This window comes from Haemaphysalis longicornis, unplaced genomic scaffold (assembly GCF_048455015.1).
Source record: "Haemaphysalis longicornis isolate Haplotype H1 unplaced genomic scaffold, Haemaphysalis longicornis Haplotype H1 scaffold_6, whole genome shotgun sequence".
Classification (NCBI taxonomy): Eukaryota; Metazoa; Arthropoda; class Arachnida; order Ixodida; family Ixodidae; genus Haemaphysalis; species Haemaphysalis longicornis.
This window is the reverse complement of record NW_027526407.1, coordinates 47,543,153-47,567,125: the sequence shown is the minus strand read 5'-3', so window position 1 is coordinate 47,567,125 and position 23,973 is coordinate 47,543,153. Positions and strand designations below refer to the sequence as shown.

Sequence of the window (23,973 nt, the reverse complement as noted above, 5' to 3'; positions counted from 1 at the left end):
CTCGACAGAAATAACAAGCCTGTGGCACGAAATAGGACCCAACTGCATGCTGAAGAAGAAGGCCTTCAGCTGCCCAATATTTTCTAGACAGGTTAAAACTATATTTTCCAGCTTCAAACGCAAAGCACTGTGTACTACACATCAAGCCTTCAGGAGAAACGAATACGGATCAGCTTGTAATGCACACAACATGAAGCCTATTTGCCCAAACTCCCCACTATTTGAACACGCTGTACAGAAGCATAGGCCTAAGCGCAACATACATCTTCCTTCCGAACGCTGAGAGAGCTGTCTTACGATTCAGCAATGTTCAGCGCTGCCACCGTGTAATGAAGTAAAGCGACCCACTGCACATCACTTCACCCAAAGCATTTCTGCTGTAAAGTGCAACAAGCAAATGGACTGCGACAGTTTCACACCCGAAAAAAAACCACTGCCTCAGAATGCAAGAAGAATGTTAGAAGTTAAGATCTATAACAGTATGAGCTCACAATACTAGTGGATTGAATGAAAGGTCCCCTACGTTCTAGAATGGAAAGCATCGACTACTGCTGACAGAGGGCCACACATTGGTTTCGTTTGCACCCCTGGTAGCTGTTTGACGAGTGCGCGCAGCAAGTGCAGTGGGCACAACGGCGGCATGTACCTCAAGTGTTGTGCGATTAGGCAGCTCCAGGATATTTACACCATTTCTTTCACACACTACACACTTCTGAGGAGTTCCTTGCAGTTTAACACAATTTTTCTTGTCGGTATTAGCAGATTAGTATAGGCCATCTCCTATGTAAACTAACATCTTGCAACCGCAAGAGGCAGGGCTACCCTAAAAAAAGTTTCGCTGCGACCAGAGGTTAGCATTAGCTGTCTCAGAAGTGTTAGCGCAACCTAGTGTGCAAATAGAGCAGCACATTGCACACACTTTGTGCGTCTAGCAACTTTTCTGCTACCCAGCTACACATATAGCCTAGCCATAATTGGGCCTAACTGGCTAACCTATGAACACGCACAGCGCATACAGGTGAATGTTTTGTGCACAAAGAGAATGTACTGCGCTTTCAAAAGGCCCATGTGGCGTGAAATCATTTGGCATGGCACTCAGCGCCATCAATTAGCTTGCACATTTGTAAAAAGCGGTGAAGCGGAACCAAAAACTACAGTAGCGATGCAAGAAATGCTGCTTTGCTCCCATTACGGACACTGAAAGATGCTGCAGTGAATGTTGCATTGTTGAGTAACAGGCAGCTATGTTCAAAGTCCACTCAAGAATTTTGCTCTCACAAAGAACCCTACAAAGCTTAGGCAATACCATTATGACCAAAGTAATTATCAAATTCAAGTGGGGTTCTGCCTGCTTTTGTTTAAAAATTTTGTAGTTTTTTTTCTAGCTTCTAGGACTGCCAGTTGAACTTTCTTGATGATGCGGCATGTCGTGCCTCAGGACATGTACTTTATAGGCAATTAGGCCTAATACCATGCACTAACCGTGCAGTCAATATCCGTTGTTCCGCTTGCCCCTCAAAATTACGGAATTACTCTCGAGGTTTGACACAAGGTACCCCAGTACAATTAGTCTATCAGTCCACAAAAGCAAGCAGTTCAAGAATAGAAGAAACCATTCTGCAATTTACACTTCCAATCAGGAAAACATCACATTTAAGAAAAAAATTTTGCATTAGTTCTTTGAGTAACCCCTCTCACAATCAAGAACTCCGACTTGTACAAAGATGCCACCCTATGTGCTTAAATTTGTACGTGTGCTACGATTACAATAATAAAAGCTTAGGAACTCTCCTCCCATTCAACTAACTTTCCAAATTCAACTAATTTTTTAGAAAGAAAAGTTTGCAATGGTACAAGGTCATTTCCATTGACAGGGGACAATGAAGCATGCATTTCATCAGCAATTTTGTGAAATTACTATAGAGATCCTTCTCTACAACCTAAAATTCAGATGCTCAGTTTGTAAGACAATTCGCCAACATTCCCCTAGAAGCAAAGCAGCATTTCAAGCTCAAACGTGCACAAAATGTGGCATCCGCTAGTCATGAAACCGCCACCTACCTTTTCAACTCTCTCGAAATTCCTTGACTTCATCTGGAGTGTTTTTTTGGGGGAGGGAACACAAGGCAATGGAAGTTACACATGGACACAGAAAAAAAAAATTAAAAAAAGAAATACCAGTGGCCCCTCTCATGCTGTGGGGAAAAAAATGCGGGCTCAGGTGGAGTGAAAGCAATTGAAACAAGTAGTTGTTGGGCTTGCTACAACAATCCCCCTTAAGTAATAATTGGCTGTACGTACCTTGAAAACCAACTGCAACAAACACTATCAATAGACATGCATCTTCATGCGAAAATGACTTGCTGAAATAAATAAGGCCAGCATAACGGTCCACTTAAAGGTGCCATGAAGAGAATGCAAGTTTGGTTCGCTCAAGTGACTGCGTTAAAACACTAATGGTGTTTCTACCTGTAACGCCAACTTTTAACAACTCAGCTAGATATCAAGGAAAACAGGTGAAGTAATGGCAACTCATCATGCAGTTCTCGAACAGGTCCTTACGACGTCGCAGGGACTTTGTTCAATGTGCCCATTGTACAAAGAAACAAGATGGCTGTGTGATTGTGGTGGTGCTTCTGTTTCCCCTTAATCATACCACTCGAACGCTAATGAATGTGGGACTCTCCAATTTACACTTCCAGACACCACACAAATATATGTGAAAAACGCCAAATTGCTTCTCAGAAAGCCCACAGTGAACCAGAGAGTGATAACTGAAGATCTCCACTGACAACTTTTTTTTCAGTATAGTTCCTTTTCCATCACTGCTGACGCTGTGTAGTGCAAAATTTGTACGTTTTTCAATATTACTGATCATCTTTTATTATTCAAAAACATCTTTGGGGCTGGGATGGAGTTCACTCAGTTGATAAAAGCTAATTCTTTCAAACTAAACAGGGCTATTTTGTATAGTGCTGCATTTTGTCTTGATGGCCCCTTCAAGTCATAATCGGATTGAAGTCGTAAGTCAGCGAAGTTTGATATCAGTCCCATTGAATGTTTAGCGTACTGGTAAACACAACCAACACTTCGCCTTGATGTTTGATGAACAAAAAAGCAGCCAGCCTGCAGGCAACATGTCGGTGGACATTCCCAGATTGCGGACTATTAAATTTATGCTGGCTTAAATTATTTCTCTTATGCTTTTGCCACTTTCGAAGCAAAGTCACACAAAGATTAAGATAAAAGCTGCAATCTTGCAGAGTTCAACGAAACTTGTTGTTGCCGTCAATGTCTGTTCAGTACCCTAAAATTTTTTTTTTAATGCAGCCGGTAATTGTGCTATAGGAGTGACATGGATGCCACTAGCACAACTTTTCCCTCTGGTGAGTGTGGACTCTTCAGACCCAACAAATTCATAAGGTGTATTTGTTTCAGCAAGTACACTTGTGTTTATATTTGAATCCAACTGCCAATATGTCTTCTAAAGGCCTAGGAGGAAAATTCAATCAGTCGAAATGGTCCCACCAAGACCGTCGCAGACACAGCGACTGAACATCTCCAACCACATACATGACAACATGGTCACCAACTCCAATGGCCCACCGCTGACCTGTAGTTGCATCACTGTAGTGGGGGCAGCGACTTGCTGCCCTGTGCAAGCACCCATTCATGCCTGTGGACATCAGTACCTGACCTTTGGAAACAGGTTCAGGCAGGCAGATTGCTATGAAACACCTGAGCCCACATTTGTTTCGCCACCGTCCCCAGAATGGCCGATTCAACGCCAGAGTGCGGCAGTGGTGGTCGTGGCAAGTATGCGTGTGAAATCACAAGCCCCAAAGGTGGGGGCAGAAAGCAGCAGCAGTTTCCTTAACCCAAAAGGGAAAGCCAATCCCCGTGTAAACACACCTCTTTTATCTTGAGCAAAGAGAACCGGTATTCTGTTACTTAAAGTCTGCCGGGGAAACAGATTGACAACCTGAAGCATCAAAAAAATGAAGCTTCGACATTGACAATCTATCCAAGTGTTATTTCCTGAAAGTTCCCTGCCTCTACAATTTTAATCCAGCTGTCAGCAATGCAGCATCAACCTTTCGCTGCTCTTTGGCTGTCACAAAATGCTCCACTGCTAAAAACAGTTTTATTATATTTTGCTGACTTTGGGTATAGCCTTTCACCATCATCATCAACCAGAGCAGTTGTGATTATCCATAACTTTGAGCATCACCTGTCCACTGCCTCGAAACGTTCCGATCAAGTCCCCAGTTTTTTGCTTCCCTTTATTTAGTCATTTAAAAATTCCTCAGTTAGTCGTGTGACCATGCCAGTGGCTACTTTACACATTCCGCTCGCTGCGGCCGCATTCCCGAAAAATTCCCACCCATTCCATCCGTGTACTTCTGTTGGTATCTTCCCTGTTGGTAGGTGTAGCAATAAAATGAATGAGAAGAAAAAGAAAAAAATCTCAGTTGAACCTCGTTATAACGAACAGTGATATAGCGAATTATTGGCTATAGCAAACTAAGTACGAACTTTGGTTGGTCATGCTTCATTTCAAGGACACTTACTCTTTTATACCGAAACTGAAACCGTCAGAACCACGCGCGATATTGGATATAACGAAAAAATACTTGACCAGTAGGCTGCGAAGCTACTTGGAAAAACCCTCTGGCATCTAAACTGCAGAAGTATAAAGGCCCTTTTGTTCGTGAACACTGTGAAAAACTTCATCCTGCTCAGTGCTTTCAGTAACCACGAGATGAAGATCACATCTTTCACCAAATAAATAAAGACGCAGGCCTGTTCTGTCAAGTGAACTTTGTTATTTTAATTTCAAGTACTTATGTTCCGGTTCCTTGAACTTGAAATGCAACAAGGAGAAAGGTAAGGGTTACCTTGCTTACAGTCGGTTTGAAGCCTAAAAAATGCATTTTTGTATGAAGTATTTCGCGCAAGCAGATTGTCGATTTGTTAGAGCCGATTTTTACCTCTACTGTTACAACGAACATCGGATATAACAAAATTCGCTCTCCCGATATTACTACGTTACTGCAGTAGGATGTTGGTATTAATAATGCAACAATATTTCCAACTAAAAAGCACCAAAAGTATTATAGATTGACCTTCACTGCGCCGTGTTTGTATTTAAAGTGTGTACGGCATAAGTACAGTACTTAATACAAATGCTGCATATATGCATATATGGGTGCAGACAACCCTCACATTATGATATAAAAATGGTCGTTATGGTCGATTAAGTTGATTATCACCGAGCCGAAAATGAGCCTAGAGCCTCAGAGCGTGTTCTACAAGTGACTAAAGGAATCTTTCAAGAACCTGGCCCCCTCCCACGTGTTTTCTTCAGTTGACACGACCCAACGCAAGACAGTTAATATACTGGCCCCGAAATGGCCATTCACAACATTTTTAAAAAGTACCTATCTTGAAAGTGGCATCGATTACGCGACCAGACAGCTTACCACTGCGTGACCAAGTCGGAAATAAACATTTAAAAATTTCCCTCCCAAAGTTTCTGCTTTCACACGGTTAAGTTCTTGGGCGCAAAGGCTAGCATGTGCAACAATGCTCCAACAGGTACTCGGTGACAACGATTGACCATCCCACAAGCATGTATTTAGTGTAATAAATTCAGGCACAACACAGCAGTCAGCTTTTGGTAAATTGGGACACCTGACCATTATCAAAAGGGTGTTGATGTCAATTTATCAAACTATATTTTCACCTTTGTTGTGCAGCTTGACTCGTGCCATTCATTGTCCCACTGTACATGAAAACAAATAAAGTACACGAACAAGAAGTTCATTCAAAGTGTTCCCAACCAAAGTGTTCCTTTTATTCCTTTCAAGTGTTCCTTTCAAATTTCATTCAAAGTGTTCTCATTCAACTAAACTGCTTCCAAAGTCAATGCCATGGCCTGCTTTTTTGCAGAGTTCAGCACAGTGCATTAACTAATAGTGCCTAGCGACATTTTCATGTTATATTACAAGGCCCACGGAGCGAGTCCCTTTGTGTTCGTTTTTAACAGCATTACCCAGTCCTTAATCTCGTCTTTCCTTCTTAACCAACCTAATTAAACTTGACAAATCTTTTTATACGTGATGGCCGTCTTTTGACTGAAGTTGTACATCACCTTGATGGCTCCTTTAAGTGGCAAAGTTACGAAATTACCTTGCTTTGACAATGCATATTTTTGTATAGTTATCGTTACCCAAATAAAAAAAATGCTGTGAAATAAGAGTGCGACACCAAAGCCCTTTGGTTTGCAGTTATATTTCTTGTAAACCACATGTAACTAAATCTGTTCAGTGGCTGATCAGCTAATTAGTATTACTTTGGACTTACTCTTCATTCTATAGGCCTTGGAAAATATCCCATATCCCCTCCTTATTCTAAAGGCCAATAAATTAATGAATTGTATTTGACCCCCGTCATCCCCAATCTATGGCCTATACAGCAATTAGGAAGCAGATAAGACTAAACCACCTGATACAGCTGTTTGCTGTCAGCTATGACACACCCACCCCTCTCCCTTTACTTTTCAGACAAAAATTAAAACGTGCGAGAACACAAATGCTCAAACAGAAGGCACCCACACGCAAATGCATATGACTTTCAATCAAGCTTCCTACAAAGCATTGGCTCAAGCTAAAAATTTATGGGGCAGCAGTATTGCTACTCGCTTTAACCGTGACCCGACCTTAGCAGCCATACTTATCACAAGTGGCGCGGCAAATAAGGTGTGGCAACTCGGCTCAGTGGCACCACTTCTAAAGCTAATAAATATTTTTGCGATAACGAAAGTGACAGCGGAACAGTATGCGTATTACACTCCGAAAAAGGACCAGTGGATCATTTCCACTGTGAACTCTCCCACTAGCCAATCAAAAGGGAGGGATGTAACTCTCCTTTCCACATTACTGGTTTGGCAAGCTCACCAGATATGAACCTTCGGCATTTTTTATTTCTTCTTTTGGGGGGGGGGGGGAGGGGGGGGCCTTTAAAGGAGAGGGTTACCAGACACTGACCACAGTGCAAAATGACCCGAAGGCCAAAATGAAGTCCCACTGCAAGGCATACTTGGCCACGTTACATGGTTAAAAATGCCCACTCCATCCTCGACAGAATGATTGGCAGCGTGCTGCATCCCCAGAGGTGCCAATGAGGCTTCAGAACATCTCACATCCCGACCCCTTGACTGGCGTAGTAGAAACATACATTTTCAACTAAACATGGCCAGTTGGACGATGAGCAAATTGAAATTACCCGCTACGGTGGCTCAGTGGCTAAGGCGTTGTGCTGCTGAACACGAGGTCGCGGCTTCGATTCCCGGCCGCGGCGGCCGCTTTTCTGATGGAGGTGAAAAGCAAAAACACCCGTGTGTACGAGATATCGGCGCATGTTAAAGATCCCCAGGAGGTCAAAATTAACCCGGAGCCCTCCACTATGGCGCTCCTCATCGCCTGCGTTGCATCGGCACGTTAAACCCTACAATCAATCAAATCAAGCAACTCTAAATTAAAGGGGCCATGCAGACAAAATAGGTTGGTATTATTCGAAAGATTTCATGTTTTCTAGTGCCTTCCTGTGCTTGTCCGGACGCAAATGATGCTTTATTCACCGAGAAATTAATCAATTTAAGTTAAAATTTTGATTCTACTGCCAAATCGTGTTTTCATGACGTCGGCAATTACAGCACAAGATCAGGTCTTCAAGCTAAACGTAGAGTGCTGTGGAGCCTTGTTTATCATCAGTCAACCTAGATGGCGCCACCATACCGCGGCGGGCCATTTTCTGCCTTTGCTGGTTTTTGACCGCATTTGTACCTTGCCTGCTTTTGTTCAGGTAGAAAATATTCATTTCGTGAAACATGGTGTTTGCTCGACAAATATGGTCACATAAGATACCATCAGTTTCGCCAATCGGCCAGTGTCGTCTCAAGACAATCCCATAGCGCCACACTACCAACAGCAGTACTCATCGGTACTTCTGTTTGTGTACTTTCGTAACTTCCACTGTTTGTCCCACCATTCTTACTGCTATAAAAAGAATGTGCCCTAAATATAAGTGCAAATAGCCCGTTCGGCAAGCTTATAAGCCCTGCATAATTTGCATTTACTTTTGCCAGCCTCAGCCAATCGCAGAGCTGGCACATATAACATCATGGGCTCCGTTGCGGGAAACGAGCTTGTGGGTCACATGGCCATTCCCTATTTCCCTAATTACGTAGCTTATTTGAGCGAAGTTAACGTTAAAAGGTGGTGTCAGTATGATTCTAACAAGGCAATCTCGAATGAACTTGTGTTTTGTCTGCATGGCCCTTTTAAGACATCGTTCCTGCCAACTGCACTGCCAGAGCCCAACCGAAGCTCCTTGCTTCCTCGGTGCTAGTCTAACATTCTGAGCAGCTATCAGAAAGACGACTTGCGTTTACGTATCTCTATTTGCTTTTTTGCTTAGCACCATAAGTAGTGTCCCCACAGAGTTCGCTGGCTTCTGATCCTGCCCCCCTTTCCATTCACGCTGTTCCTGAGGCAAGTCCGTATATCAAACAGATGCTATCAATGCATCAGCCTAAATGCCTGCATCATTTCTACTCCTCCTTGTTCTTTTAAATCGGTCTGTTTACGTTAAGTTGCGAATCCATTATTTTGAACCACAACACATCACACCTTGCCTGAATCTGAAGTCGCAAGAGCCCAGCTATTGCCACCACTGTTTCATTTGATATCGCGTCACAAACCTAATACAGTGACGTCCATCCCAGCTGCTTTGATTCTTCCAAGACATGGTGAAGAACACGGTGCTCGTGACAAGCGGCCACATTTCACCAGGCATTTCTGTATATTCATCGATTTCTTTTTTCTCTTTTGGACAAAACAAGCTTAAAAAGGGGTGCAGCACACCATTAACAGCTGTATTGGGTATTCTAAAGGTTGGTCTACACTACTTTATTCTAGCGACAAGATAAAATAATGAACAAAAACAAATGAGTAAACTAATCATCGAATCAGGCGCCAAACAAGAAACACAAGCTGAATACATTGGTTTTCTAGCTTCTATTATGCACTTTTTTATCCCTTTCAAATCTTGATTCATAACTTAGACATTGCACTATGCCTATATGGGGTGCTTCAGGTAAGTTGGACCCATGGAAAAATAAAGTATTGTAATTTCCAACAAACAAATTCTCTCAAGCTGGCATGGGTCACTTCTTCCCCATTTCTCTGCATTTTGATTTATTGCAAATTGGCTAAGCTAAATTAGGTACTTTTTTAAACAAGTGAATACAGTCAGAAGTTGGCAGGCATCTAAGGAAATGTTGAACGCAAGGCAGCATTCTTCGTAAAAATTTGGTCTAGAAGATTTCACGGCGCTCTAGAAGAACCAAAAAAGGCGCAGGCAATTTCCTTTATTCAAGGGTTGGCATTTTATACCCCACTGAAATTTTGTTTGGCTGGAGACAATGCCTCTGTTAGAAAGGAATTTGGATCAAAATGGACACATTTAGAATAGGCTGCTCGCTTCGTAACCCCAACTATGTACTGCATTCTCCTTTCCGGCCATAGTTGATGTCACCCGCTGAAATTATTCAGCACTTGAAGGAAACACCTCCAGTCATTGCGAGGATCTATATTTTCCTAATTTACAATTTAATTAAGTACAGTTTGCATTGAGCTTGACATATGTTATTCTGCCATGGTGATCCCTTGATTGAAGCACAGTTGTGTGTAGACACGTTTTGTTTTTTTCTTGTAATGGGCCTTAACAGTCCCTTTACAAGAAAAAATGTGCCAAATAAAAATAGCTGATTGGCCTCATTCTAACAATGCATTCCTCAGAATGCTCTCACATAGGATGCAGCCATGTTGAGCCACATGTGCAGCAATAAGGACATTTTTTTCTAACTTCAATCGGGCAGCATAGGTACCCCCCTATCCCAGAGCATTCCACATTAACTACACTATTTGGAACCTTACCTTTCCATAATTTTTAACTGAAAAAATTCTAGCTAGCTTCACTCGATGAACAAGCATCCTAGCTAGCCAATTAAAATGCAAAAATTGGTTAAAGAATAGACGGTTCCCCGAAATGTAACTACTTACCACACTACTGAGAAATTAAATTTGCAAGTACAATCTGAGGTCCAATCTACTGGAAGAGCTCTCATTTCTACCTGGTTTTTGCAGTTTTTTTTCCCGGCCCCAAGTGCTAATTTCCAGCCAGAGCAATTATCAGACCATTCGCTCCCCTTTAATACAAGGGGAAAGATTTATCTTAATTATGGTGAAAGGGGGCTTCTGAAACAAATCAGCCACAATAAGCACTCATCTGGCCATCCCCCTAAAAGACTGCCGCCGCATTTACGTAATAATTTCAGAAACAACAAATCATCCGCCCCCCGTAAAGACCATCCGTGAACAGCATCGCCGTCAACCACCGAGCGCCACACTCCAGCGTTGAACCCGGACCCGTGCACCCCAGAAGAAACACAGACACAAGAAATTTAAACCACAAACACTCATTAAGCAAGGAACCCATTTAGGCAAAAAAGAACAACGCATTTATTGAGCTACAGCAAGAAGATCTCGCCCTTCGGTGCAGCTCGCAGTAGTAGTAGTAGTAGTGGTAGGAGTGGTTTTAAGAAACGAAGCCCTGTTGCAGGGTCATGCAGAGATTGGTTTACGCATAAGGTATGTGTCTCCAAATGACGTTTTATTTCGTCTTTTTTTTTTCTTCTCTTTAAGGAACTAGGTGAAAGAAAAGAGACAGGACACCAAGTGTTCCGTGTAGTGTCACAACATGTGGGGCTGCTAGGAAACGAAGACGTAGAGGGAGTGTGCTTAAGTGTGTGTGTTTGCGTTGGTCACACCTTGCATTCAACCATTCTCTCTCATCTCACTCTCGCTTTCTCACACACACGCACATACACAGGCACACATCACACACTTCCACTAACTCACTACAAGCTCTATATGCAATTCAGCCGACTCCAGATGTGCTCTAGTAAAAAAACAAGTCATTCTGCTCAGCACAGCAGTACTGCTAATATGGTCGCACACTCAGACTTGCACAATTATCCAAATATATATATATATATATAGTGAATTAGAAAGAAAAATGAGAGGCTCATCGTATTAATGCAGAAATAAGGTTAGGCAGTCAAGAAAGCCAAGGAAAGCAAAGGGGAGAATGCGGTAGGTCATTTATTATCCTTGAAACAAGTAGATATTTGAAAGTGAAGAAAAAAAAGTGGATGCCTTCTTTCTTTCTTTCAAATATTTGTACCTGCTTCAACAATAATAAATGACCTACTACAGGTCATACCACAAGCTGCATGCAGCACTAGCCGGCCAGGAGGGGAGACTGAAAGGGCCTTTCAAAACCCCCTGCACAGCGGGTTAGGCGCCCTCAGGGGCCTTTATTAACAATGTAGCCTCCACAGTGCTTCATGCAGCTTGTGATATGAACTATACATTCTCCCCTTTGCTCTCGTTGGCTTTCTTGACTACCTGGCCTTATCTCTTCAATATATACATATATATATTACAAAAGAATATTTTTATTTACAAACTGCTGGCAGCTTACTCCACAGTCCCAGACCAAATGTTTAAACTAGCTTTCCGTGTAATGCTACTCATGCAGTGCACTAATGCGCTGAACTTGTGAGAATACCTGTGTCACCACCTAAAGGCCCCCCCGACGCCACTTGGAGGAGTCGCTGCCGTGAAAAAGTGGCATACAAGCGACCAACAGTTGGAAAATTTTCAACGTAGCACAACCGGTTGCTCCGCAACAACGTAGCAACCAACTGTACACTGCCTCAGCGACCCCCCCCCCCCCCCCCCCCCCCTTCCCACTTGAGCAACACTTGTAGAGTCGGCTGCATTGCTTTTGAGCTTTCAAACACACTCACATTCACTCTTGTCTCATCAAGGGCCCCTGTAGCGGGTGCCCCAGAATGAAGTACAGTCAGTACATTATTTATCAAATAGAAGAAAACAGCCAGGAATGTATCAACTCAGTTCGTGCTGTGTTCCACAATATCAGAATGTCGCAGTCGAGACAAATATTTGTTGTAGAAAAGAAAAGTTCCTTCTACTGTGCTCATACTTGATAGATAGATTAAACTGTGTGCAACCAAGCGGCAACTGGGGCAGCAGACAGCACCATTTCATAAGCAGAGGATGAACCACCCTTGTGTAGTCCCCTTTTGCCTGCATTTGCTGGTGACCGGATTTTGCTCACACGAGCCTTGATAGTAATTATCTTCTTGGCCAGTGATCAGAATCATCAGTTTCGCTGAAGGGTCCTCGGCATTCCAATTCACTACAGAGACGATCTGCTTATTCTCTTGCAGGGCCCCCACCCTACTTTGCGACTACTAAAACAAGCAGCCTTAGCCCTAATGTGCTGGCGAACATACTTAATTGCAAAAGTATTTCACGAGTGCAAAAAGAAATCCACGTTTGGTTACTCCCTTTTAGCCAGGTATTAATTCCAGAAACTCACGTTCTGTTACTACCTTTTCACTAAATATCAGTTTGAGGATTGCAAAAAAAAAACCTAACCCACATTGTTACTCCCCTTTTGGTAGTTACATTCAGCATTACAAAAAGAAAAAGAAAAATGTAATCCAACTTGTTACTTCCTTTTTACTAGGTATGAATTTCAGGATTACAAAAAAAAAAAAAGAGAAGCGCAACCCACGTTGTTATTCTCTTTTTTGCAAGGTATCAATTCCAGGATTACAAAACGAAAAGCCTAACCCACATTCTGTTACTCCCTTTTAGCTAGGTATCAATTTCACGACTACAAAAAAAAAACAGACAAGCCTAACCCACGTTCTGTTACTCCCTTTTAGCTAGGTATCAATTTCAGGATTACAAAAAAAGACAAGCCTAACACACATTCTGTTACTCCCTTTTAGCTAGGTATCAATTTTAGGATTACAAAAAGAAAAAGAAAGGTGTAACCCACATTCTGTTACTCCCTTTTTGCTAGGTATCATTTTCAGAATTACAAAAAAAAAGATTAACCCACGTTCTGTTACTCCCTTTTTGCTAGGTCTCAAATCAGGCCAGCATTCTCACATGTAGCAGCAGTAGACTTCAGCCAGCATGTTCATATAACAGGTAGTGACACACTTTCAGAGAGCGCAATTAAAGTCAAGCAGAATGGCACCTTGGATGTTATCATCAGTGCAGACTACTTAAAGGGACACTGAAGGCAACTAGCAAGTTTGGTTCAGACGAAAGTTCAATTGCCCCGTTGCCCTCTCAGCGTTTATTCGGCGGCGAGAGGTGATTAAAGTGCGGAGAAATTACCGATTGACTCATTTCCCTTGCACCATTTTATGATGTTTCGCGAGACAAAAACAGTAACCGGAAGCGAGTGAGACAGTGGTGTGGTCTAGCAGGGAAACCAGAACCTACCAAGTGAAGCATCTCGGTCACGGCTGCTACACCGAACCTGCGATAACCATCGCAACCGCCAGTGGCACCGCTGCTTGGCAGCTTGTGAATGTCAGCACAGCTTGAATTATATGTGTCCATGTGTAAACATTGTTTTTTTTTTTAGATCTTGTGTGCGTGGTTCTCTTTCTGTTGTTCGGTTCGTGACTCGACACATCCAGTCAGCCACTGTTTACAACAGCTCTGCTAGGCAACTGTTAGCTTCATTTTTTGATTATTTACGAGGTTATTTTAAAGGCACTGCCCCAGAGACTGGTGTATTCGTTTTTCTGGGGACGCCAATCTATCTACTTAAACCAACTTTGGTTTTGTCTTCAGTGTTCCTTAAACCACATGCCAAGTCAAAACTAGGGGAGTCTGAAATCGCACACGTATGCAACACAACCACACTCATCACATTCTCGCACTATCATTACTTCATTTCGAAATTTAATTAAGTGCTCCATCTCACTTTGCAAGCAGCACAAACCAAGCCAAATCAGCACTCCAACCTAATTCAACTCGGTGCTCTACACAAGCTAAGCCTGGGTAGTACTAGGGATTAAAACTTTTGCTAGTTGAGCCTTAATTTTTGCCCCTGCAGCAGATGCCAATCAATAAAAAACACAATGCTGTGGTACTTAAGCGTCCATAAAGTTTACCCCATCACTATAATTCCACTTTTTTTGTCCTCCTCCAGAATTTTCTTTTTTTTTTGTTTGTTTCTACTTCCTTGCGGCAGGCTCGAGCTCTGCACTTAGAACAGGCCTGGCAATAGGGCTAGAAGCAAGGCACTGCCCTCATTTTGCACGCTTGACATGCAAATTTTATGGCCAGGGCCATTTCGAACAACAGTAGAACTATGCAAAAATACCATTGGGCAACAAACAAGCATACACAACACACACGCAAATGCACACACACCAATCATCTTACAGGGGACAAATAAGTGTTCCAACGAAGGACTGCCATGTAATTATAACGTTGCAGACGTGTCCAGAAACCAAGTTACACCACCCGGTCAGAGTTCTAGTACGCGAACGTCGTGGCCAATGTTCTGCCATAATAAAAACAATATTACAAGCACTTTGACAAACTACTTCAGGCAAGGTAAGTGCAGAAAGAAGTAATTTATGCTTTGTTTTATTTTAGCTCAGCCAATTTCTGGCACTAAAATGCCTGTTGCTCGATCTGTATCTACTGCATTTTTACTTTACACCAAACCGTCACGAGTAAAAAAAAAAAATTGATCGTTAACATAACCTCAGAACCTCAACTGCGGCATTGACATGTTGGGCGAGCACATGTAGGTAGGTATGTGGCCACGGCTAATAGCCGTTTTAGATATGCTTTGTACGGCATCTTCTTTTACATTTTTACATAGTCAAGAGAAGCTAAATCCTGAATTTCTTTTCTTCCGGACCTGAACAACACCTGAATAACTAAGAGTGCAATTTTCGGTCATGCAGTTGTGCTTGCTTTAGCTTTTTGATGGTGTTCCACGTTCCAAAACGATACAATGCACCCCCAGTATAGTTGTGAAAACACACCCACCCCTTAAACATGTACCTCTGGCCGCCCCTGTTACGTTAGGGTTCTCAACTTTTTTTTTTCTTGAAGACAGTAAAAACTAGATGCTCGATCACATGTGCAGCAAACACATTAAGAATCACAAATTGGTTTGCAACAGTCAATCCTTGCTATGCCAGATTCAGCAAAGGAAAAGCTAGGCTGACGAAGCGGAAATATGCTTGAATCTTGTGACCACTTATAAATTTGCTCTTGACCTGGTCACTCATGAGCCTATCTACATGTTATATTTACTACCAAGTTCATTTAGGTCAACTATACCGCACTGAAGAAACAGAAGATCAAGCATAAATTTTTAATTCAAGAAAACATCCATCCGATCCCCCCCCCCCCCCCCCAAATCCCATCAAAAATCTTCCAAATGGCACTCTCTTCCAATCACACACATTCACAAACACTCTCACATCAACACACACATGACATCCCACCCACAACAGCCATACCAACACCGACACAGCCACACATGGGATTTGTGCGGGACTGAGGCATTAAGAACGGGGGGCTCGCAATATAAGATGCCCAACCCAACGGAGGTGCGCTGGGACTGGTAGCATATACAGCACTTGTCAGGGCACATCATAGTAGCCAAAGATAAGATGACCCGTCCAAATAAGCTTTACGGGCTGACCGTAGGCAGCATCACTAGATTTGTCCACCCCGGGAACAAGCTGACGCCACTTGAACTTTACGGCCCAAGAGAAAACACTGCCCCTCACCCCAAATTACCCCTATACCTATGTTGGTACGGCTCGGCACTCAATTGAAAGCCCTTCGAATCTCTTCAGCCATTCCCAAAACATTCATTTCTCCAAGGAGCAATTTGAAAGGTTAGCAAAATTAGGCGTCTAAACCCTCCAATGCAGGAGTCGTTACCATTAACGTGATTAGATTACGGGAACCTTGCAGTTCGAGCCATGCTACAGCAAGTGTACAAGACTGGGCTCCTTCGAATAGCAGCCGCCCTCAGATTATTTGCGGACGTGGCCACGGACATCGGACGGCGCTCACACAACAGACACCCGGGAGGTTTTGATTAAACGGACAATTATCAATCAAGCTCAGGCAGCTGCCAGGTCCCAAGGGATAAGGCTGAAAGTTGGGCTAGTTAGTGTTCACTTAGGGATACTGGTACTGGTATACTGGGATACTGGCCAACTGCTAGCAACGGGTTAAAAAAAAAAATAACCCAACTGACTGACAATGATTTAAACGTTTTTCCACCCACTCACTCTTGTGACAAGTGCTGCATCACTTCCGCCAAACAACGCACCGGTCCGAGTCGGAAGCACCTTACATCGACACAACGGCCCCCCAGATGTGCAGCGAGTGTAGGGAGTGTGTCGTGGGATGTGTGACATTGTGCGACTGCTACACCAGAGTCAATTGAGACGCCACTCAGTAATTGAGACCACAGCAGGGAAATAAAACTGGAGACCACCCGTTAAAAAAAGCAAAACGACGCGCAAATGATCAGGCTTCACTTACGAGACACACGGCCCCCTACTGAGGGAGCCACCACTCAACCCCCGCAGCCCAAATGAGAAAAAAGGGTTTATTTGTCTTCGATGAAGACGACGTGAAAAAAATGGCTCTAACCGTCGTGAAAAGACAACGCAACTGCTTTACTTTCGACTTATGGCATAAAGAAAGCGACACACAGGACTGCTGACCCTGCCGCTTGCGACATCTCTACTGCGCCCACCTGTTTCCCAATGTTGGCAAAAGCTGACACCACTAACTTTTCAAGGAAATTTTAGACTACACAGCAACGCTCAACCCTAATTCACACCACAAATGGGTTCACGAGCTTGAACAAGGAAGCTCGCAGCTACAATGTCACAAGCGGCAGGGTCACACTAAGCGAGCAAGGCCAAAAGAAGAGATCAGGAAGGTAACGAGACAAGGGGTCCGCGACGAAGCAGCTGCCGACGTGAGGCGCGGATCGAACCAAAGGGTTGGAAAAACGGCGAAGGTATTATAAAAGTGAGAAATGTGGCAGATACAAAACCTCATGTTCAATGTAAATCTTCCAGTAGCGGCCGGCATTGGGGAACTGTGTCACTATCTTCTCGTAGAGCGGCCGGGACTCCTCTATCTTCTTGTTCTGCTCCGGGGGGAACACAGGGGGAAAAAGAAGAGAGACAAAGAGGTCGTTAGCACGCAACCGTTCGTTGACAATGTTCGCACTGAACTCTTCATTTGTTTCGCCTGCATATCTAAACGGCACGTGCCCGACAACTTCCAAGACAAACGTAGCCGTAAATTTTACATACTCCCTCGTTCCAATTCAATATTACTACCTTCCTTTAACACCAAAAATAGATGATAGTTTTAAAAAACGCCGGGTCAGAGCTAACGTTAGCATTCGCGCAGAAAATTTGCAGTAACCCGTACCTTTGTAACAAGGCCAGCCTTTAAGGAGCCACGAAGACAAAACAGAACCACGCTCATTCTAAAACAACTTGCCTTTTGTAGCTCAGTCAAGCCACAAAAGACTGCTTGCAACCGAAATAATGAAAGAAAATTACAAAAAATTTTCAAATTTCGCGCTACAGTGACGCAACATGGCCAAGGGTGCTGCAATATGGGCCATCACTACAAGAATACTAACTACACTTTAGCGCGTCTAGAGGTCCCACTAGAATCGTCCAGTAATGTTTCGTGGCGGTGGCCTGCGCCGCTGGCTGCCAATCGCACAAACACGGTTCTGTGATGTCGCAAGACAATTTCCGGCAAGTGACTTGGGAGTGGCCCCTGCAACTCCGTTTTCATCATTTTATCTCCAGTGTTCAAATAAGTGCATCCAAAGCACCAAAGGAACACTTGGAATATAATACCTGTGCTACACGAGCGTTCGAACGGACATTTCAGTGGAACGGCCTTCGAGATTTCACATGCCGTTCGACCTGGAAGGAGTTCCACCGTCCTACACGACAATTTTCAGACGGTTAAAAGTTTCCGCGTTCGCCCGCCAAGTTATGGTGCCACCACTGCTGCCCTGTTTCGTTCTCGAGAAAAATTTAATTTTAGGGCTAAAATGGAAGAGAAAACTATTAGTAACCAAATTGATAGAAGTGCACACAAAAGGCACAAAACAGCCAGATTTTTTTTTTTTTTCGCACCGCCGGTGGTGAGTGTACTAAGTTACCGTGTAATCGCAGAGCGAGTAGTAGAAAAGAAAAACAAGTGAAAAATTATGAAGATTGTGTACTGCAAACCAAAATTTTTACCCTTGCATAATTGTTTTTGTAATTGCAGCATGCAGAAACTGCTCCAGAGAGTACAGCCGTTCGCAATTCAAAAGCCTTTGAGAACCTCAAAGGTCGGTGGTAGTGCTCCTTTAAGGGCACAGGGTAAGGCGAAATTTTGAAAAAATGACTTTTTGTTTTTCTTCGCAATTAGGGAAGTTAAATTCCTTGTGCACATTTTCCATATTCACACTTGCCTTAAAAAGTCTTATTTCTCGCTAACAAGCAGTTTTCCCGTAAGCAAGTAGCAAGTGCCCTCATCCACTTAAGAATGTTCTCAGGGTTTATTGTCATTTTTTTTCATAAAAAACTTCCAGTTTTAGATCAAAATGCTTTTCTGGAACCAGCTGTATTAGAAAATTGCTTAGCAACCATTGCATAGCTGATTTTTCAGTGTGGGCAATCCAAAGACCCTGTTGCAGGTTTTTTCCACATTTGCCCTTCGAGCTGCGCACAAAAAACATCTTTTTTGGGCTTCACACTCTAATGATTGCAACATTGGATGCTGTTCTTTCATTAAATGATGAAGCAATGCATGAGCCAGCATTTTGAAATCATTCAGACCAAAACCTGGGCGCTACACCGCCATCAAGTGGCTTAAAGAGGTTAACCACAAGCAAAATACTTTGTGAACAGATCTGTACGATGGTGCACAAAATATTCAAGTAAGGACAGACGACCGGGTGAAAAGCAAAAAAATGACTTTGACAGTGATTATGAAGCTGGTGCTTTTTAAATAAATGGCTCCAGTGGTGTTTATGGCAAAAAAGTATGGTTTTTTACCTCTTTTTTTCTTTAAACTCAATTATCTCAAAACTGTTTTTTCTTACATAGGTACCATTATTTCCCATATCTTCCAAGACAACGAGCTGATTTTTTTCCCCTGTCATCTACATAACTTGTCACACCTGCTGTACTAGAATTGAAAATATGCACGTAACAGTTTTTTTGGTACACAACTTTTAATACTAAAATAATGCCAAAATTTAGGTACTAACGAACAAAAAATTATAAAAAACTGAATTTTTTAAGAATGTTCATAATTCTAGTACAGTTAAACGAGCACGAAATTTGAAAGAAAATGATATATAAGTTATGTAGATACCTATCTGAGATGCCGAGAAAAATGTACCTCAATATGGCCAAAAATGCATGGGAAGTATAGGGCTTACCCTGTGCCCTTAACTCAAATGGCATTTCCACCGAAGGCCTTTGAAAAATGTCGTAGTGCAGCTCAAAGGTGTCATTTGAGTCAAATGACATTCGACTCAAAGGCCTTTGAAACGCTCGTGTAACACGGGTATAAGACACTCCCACTGCAGGAAAATGCTACAGGCTCGTTCAAACCCATTCGGCTTCTTTAGTGCACACCATATTTCAAGGACACAACCGGTTTTTTTTTTCCATTTCATTACAGCGAGTGCACAACCATGTCAGGCAAGAACAGAGCACCCACATCATTTCAAGAACTCAACACCCTCCTTCCTTACGCTAATTACAAAACACCAAAAATATAGACACAGTTTCTACGAGCTCGAAATTTTGAAAGAACCAGCCGACAACCACGTGTAAGCACTTTATCAACACCGTCACACGCGCATCCCTTCGAAAATCGGCGCTGGCCACTTTTTGTGATTTGCTCGAAGCGTCGACGGGCTTCAGGAAATCATAACTCCATGCCTGCCAGTGAAGAAGTGTGCTATTTTAACAGCCCCCACTACCGCATTGTGGCAAGGAAGTTTTCAAGTGCAGCTGGTGCTTCACACACACGACCCTGCCATTCATTAACAGCACCTTATTTTACTGTAAAGACCTACCAAACGTTTGTAAATAAGGTAGGAGACACTGGGCATACGACCACCAGGGGGCCCTAGAGTTGAGAAGACGTTGACATCGAAAGTGTCCTCCGCTATCCCACAGTGCCATTTTTGTTAAAGGAGCACTGACAACAATTTTCGGTGTTAATATTATTGCACAGTTCGCTTCCTTCACTTAACAGAATACCCTGGCTGAAATATGAGCGGCCTGCGACATGAAGGACACAGTTCAATTGGATCTCATTTATCGCGCCGACGAAGCAGCGCGCGGAGCGGCACTCAGCAAATGGACATCAGCGTGACATCACTCCAGGAGAAGAAAAAGAAGTGACGCGACAGCGCTCGTCAAAAACTCGTGACGTCACTTCACACGCGCGGCCCCACGAGCGGCGAGCGGGCGCAACACACTCTCAAGCGGGCGCCGGTGATGTCCGCACAAAGCGGTGAGGTCAGGCAGGGAGTCTGTCATATGTGCCATTCGGGGTGAAAGCGCGGGAATTTGAAACAAACGATTTTCAGGCCGTTCAATGTAATTCACTATCGCGCGCTGAAGTATTTGAAGTGCTGTTTCAGGTTGGCCAGACCATTAAGCATCGATAAAAGCAATAAAAGTAACAAAATTTTCGTGTCAGTGCTCCTTTAAGTCACCCCATTTTGTAGTGCCTTGATTTTATAGCGATTTTATTTCATTCCTTACCCAAGGTTTTTGCTATTTTAACTGCAGACGGTGCCAGCGTCGCGTTTTTGTTACATCTTTTAGGTCCTCATCAACCTCCCACCCCCCATTTTTTGCCAATCTACCACTACTGACAAACTGCACAAAATCCTGAAACATCAGTCTCGGCATTTTTCAAAACCTTAAAAGGTGCCATGAAGTTTATCCACTACAAATGCATTGGCATTCAAGCCTCAATTCATTTCAGAAGACTCAGGCAGGCCTTTCAGGTCTGGCTTCAAGCCCCGTCACACACGTGTTCACTGTGTTCACTTTCTGAACCTGCAGCAGCACCTCCAAATGACCATAAAGAAAACCCGACGGTACCCATGTTCTCCTGTTCTGGAATACACATCGACTTATTTGCGAGCGCCAGCGCCACAAGAAACACTGAAAATAACGCGTCAGCGTCAATGGTCAAGCTAGGCGATTTTCAAGAGTATAATGTCTCAAAACACACAACACACGGCCAAGTTTTGTGTTCAAAAGTATAAAAACAAGAAGAGATTTAGGACCCGACAGAACCCTGTTGCATAACGGCCCAACCACATGCACGTGTAAAACCTACCCACTCGCACGACGTAAACCGGCATAAGCGCGTAAAGAACCGGCATACTCCGGCGTATGCCGAATACAATGCTACGCGCCTGTTATGCCCAAGTCAGAGCCAGACAGACATCGACACAAACTTTCGGGCGCACGGTATTGACGTCGACCTCTGGCGGTGTTGTTATCTGGTGGTCAGGTCGCATAACAAGAGAGCTAATTGATAAATAAGCTAACTTAACTATCATGTGATAAAACTAATTTGTAAAATACGGACACAAAACTAATTTGTAAAATACGGACAGCACACGAGGCAACTGTGAGAGTAAAGGAGTTTACGCCAAATCTGGCAGAGAGTTTTGTGCCGGCCAAGTAGGCACACCAAATCTTCACCAAGGACATTTTTAGTTGTATCTTTAATAAATGTAGGTAATTTTGTTAGAATAGGCACTATTCGCTATATTTCAGCTAAAATGTAGTTGAACAACGAAGAGTCCGCGGTAGTTTAGTAACTTCCCGGCGCATTCGTTTACATGCGCGTTGCGGTTACATGTGGTTACTCGCCCTCTCCAGCATCGTAGCGGCGTATGTCGCCGCAGGCGTACGTCGTTACGTGAGTACGTCGATTTTACGCGTGCATGTGGTTGACCCTTTAGCTGAGATGATTCATTCAGTCTGCCCTTAGTCATGTGGTCTGTAAAGCTCATACTTGATTTTCCCTTTGTTATTTGGCAGTGCGGACAATTGCTCATATCATTCCCCATTCCCGTAAAAAAGTGGGATTGTTCAAAGGCTTCCAAGACGTTTACACCGGTACTTAAGTACAGAGGACTAGTTTGGGAAATGCAGTGCCAACCGAACAGAACTGCACAGCACATGATGTTTGATTACCGGCACTTTCTGCACCCTGTTGGCGTAAAAAAATTTTTTGAGATCTACAATGTAACCAGACGTGTGTGAGATATGTTGCGATTTCGAAATTTAGGTGCTTGAGAGATTTCAGACAACGAACAACGCAGTTGCCTTGGAGTAGACACAAAGAATGACCAGCGCCACAGAGGCGGAGCGCACTACGAGCGGTCATTTACCTGAGCGTCTCTGAGTAAAATGCTCCAGGCCTCCACATCGTAGACATTTTGTTCCAGGCGCTTCTCGGCGTTCTTAACTCTGTCAGGAATGTAGCCCTGAAACGAGACAATAAATACAGGAAAACGCTCACAATGACTGACGGCTCAGCTCCTCAACACCCGTCGTGACGTGCGCGATTTATTATCGCCGGCATGGTGGCAAATCGTACCATCGAGCAGCGTCGTCAACTTGCCCGAAACTGCACAGCGGTAATATAAAAGATCTTCTAAACTGCCTCAGAGAACCTGACACAACATTCTTTTTTTGTTAACATTACCGAGGTAGTCGTATTATCGTCAAGAAAGGAACATTTGACAACGCTCTTGGTGCGCTAGGCTTAGCACAGCCATTGCGGTCGAGTTCATTGTTAGAGGGCCGTTCAATAACGCTACTGGATTCCCCAAGAGACATCAGATAGTCTACGAACTTTCACAACTGTTACCCAGCTTACCTCCATTTGGGCTGCGCTGTCGCGTTTCCCACTGGAAAACATTTTGTCCAGCCGTAATCAACCACGTAACATAGCCTAGCCTGAGGCGTACCACGTACGAGATGGTGCGTCAAGCGAGGGCTGCGATTGGCTACAGAAGTGACGCCAAACGCTAAAGATTCCACAAGGTAACGCGCGTAACGTTTGCGCTCATCTGCAAACGGTAGCCGTTCGCTACAGTAAACAAACCACAACAGCTCTAATAAATAAAACTACTGCAGCGCAGCAAATGTTGAAAGAACGAGCAGGGTAAAAATATTTTCGCACTTCCTATTTTATAGGCCGAATCACTGCTTGAACTTTTTGGCACCAACATCGTTCCCGCTTCGTTTGCCCGCATCGCTCTCCCGCTTGCCTCACTAACCCTTACGTAGGATAACTGGCGGGAAAAACAAACTTCACATTAGGGATGAGCCCTTCTAGATTGAGCCTTTCAGATTGTAGAAAACTGTTCGACGGTGATCGTGCCAACGACGCCATGCTTGCCAGCGATTCATAAGTCCTACACAGCCAGGCCCTAGAAAAAGTACCGTAGAGTCGTTATCCGGGCCGTTACCTGAGCAACGATTTCATGCGATTCTGATTGGGGTTTTCTTGGGTGAATTGGAGCAAGAACAACTTATAAGTATTTAAATTCCACCGAAAGACGAAGGCCACTACACAGAAATTTCCAACAACTCTTGTCGAATGATTTCTGTACATTCCTTGCCCTAAAGTGTTCGTTTTTGTCCCTCCATACTGTCTAGGGTGTTCCACTATTTCGTTTACTTGATGGAGGCGAAAAGCGAAAATGCCCATGTGTTCGAGATTTCGGCGCACTTATACTCTAGTTACACGGCGGAAGTAACCGCAGTTAAGGTTAACCATGGTTACTAAACTTTAACCGCGGATATCACAAACTGCGGTTTCGGCTGTCACTCGCGAAATTCCAAGTGTGGTGACCGCGGTCACTTGGTTGTGAGCG

General features: G+C 43.5%; 1 protein-coding gene across 4 annotated transcripts in view; it reads right to left on the bottom strand.

The window, feature by feature from the left end:
* The window catches only part of Su(f) (cleavage stimulation factor subunit su(f)), a 49,207-nt gene extending 26,081 nt beyond the window's left edge, over positions 1–23,126 (bottom strand). For 3 of the 4 annotated variants that reach the window (XM_077674182.1, XM_077674184.1, XM_077674183.1), the window contains exons 1-4: positions 22,971–23,126; positions 22,480–22,575; positions 17,074–17,169; positions 2,062–2,094 (exon numbers count right to left, since the gene is read on the bottom strand). In XM_077674182.1, the coding sequence (XP_077530308.1) occupies positions 2,062–2,094; positions 17,074–17,169; positions 22,480–22,575; positions 22,971–23,012 (267 nt within the window). In that variant the 5' untranslated portion in view covers positions 23,013–23,126. Of the gene's footprint in view, positions 1–2,061; positions 2,095–17,073; positions 17,170–22,479; positions 22,576–22,970 lie in introns of those variants that run through there. The other variant, XM_077674185.1, reaches the window with a different exon arrangement.
* Positions 23,127–23,973: the final 847 nt, after the last annotated feature.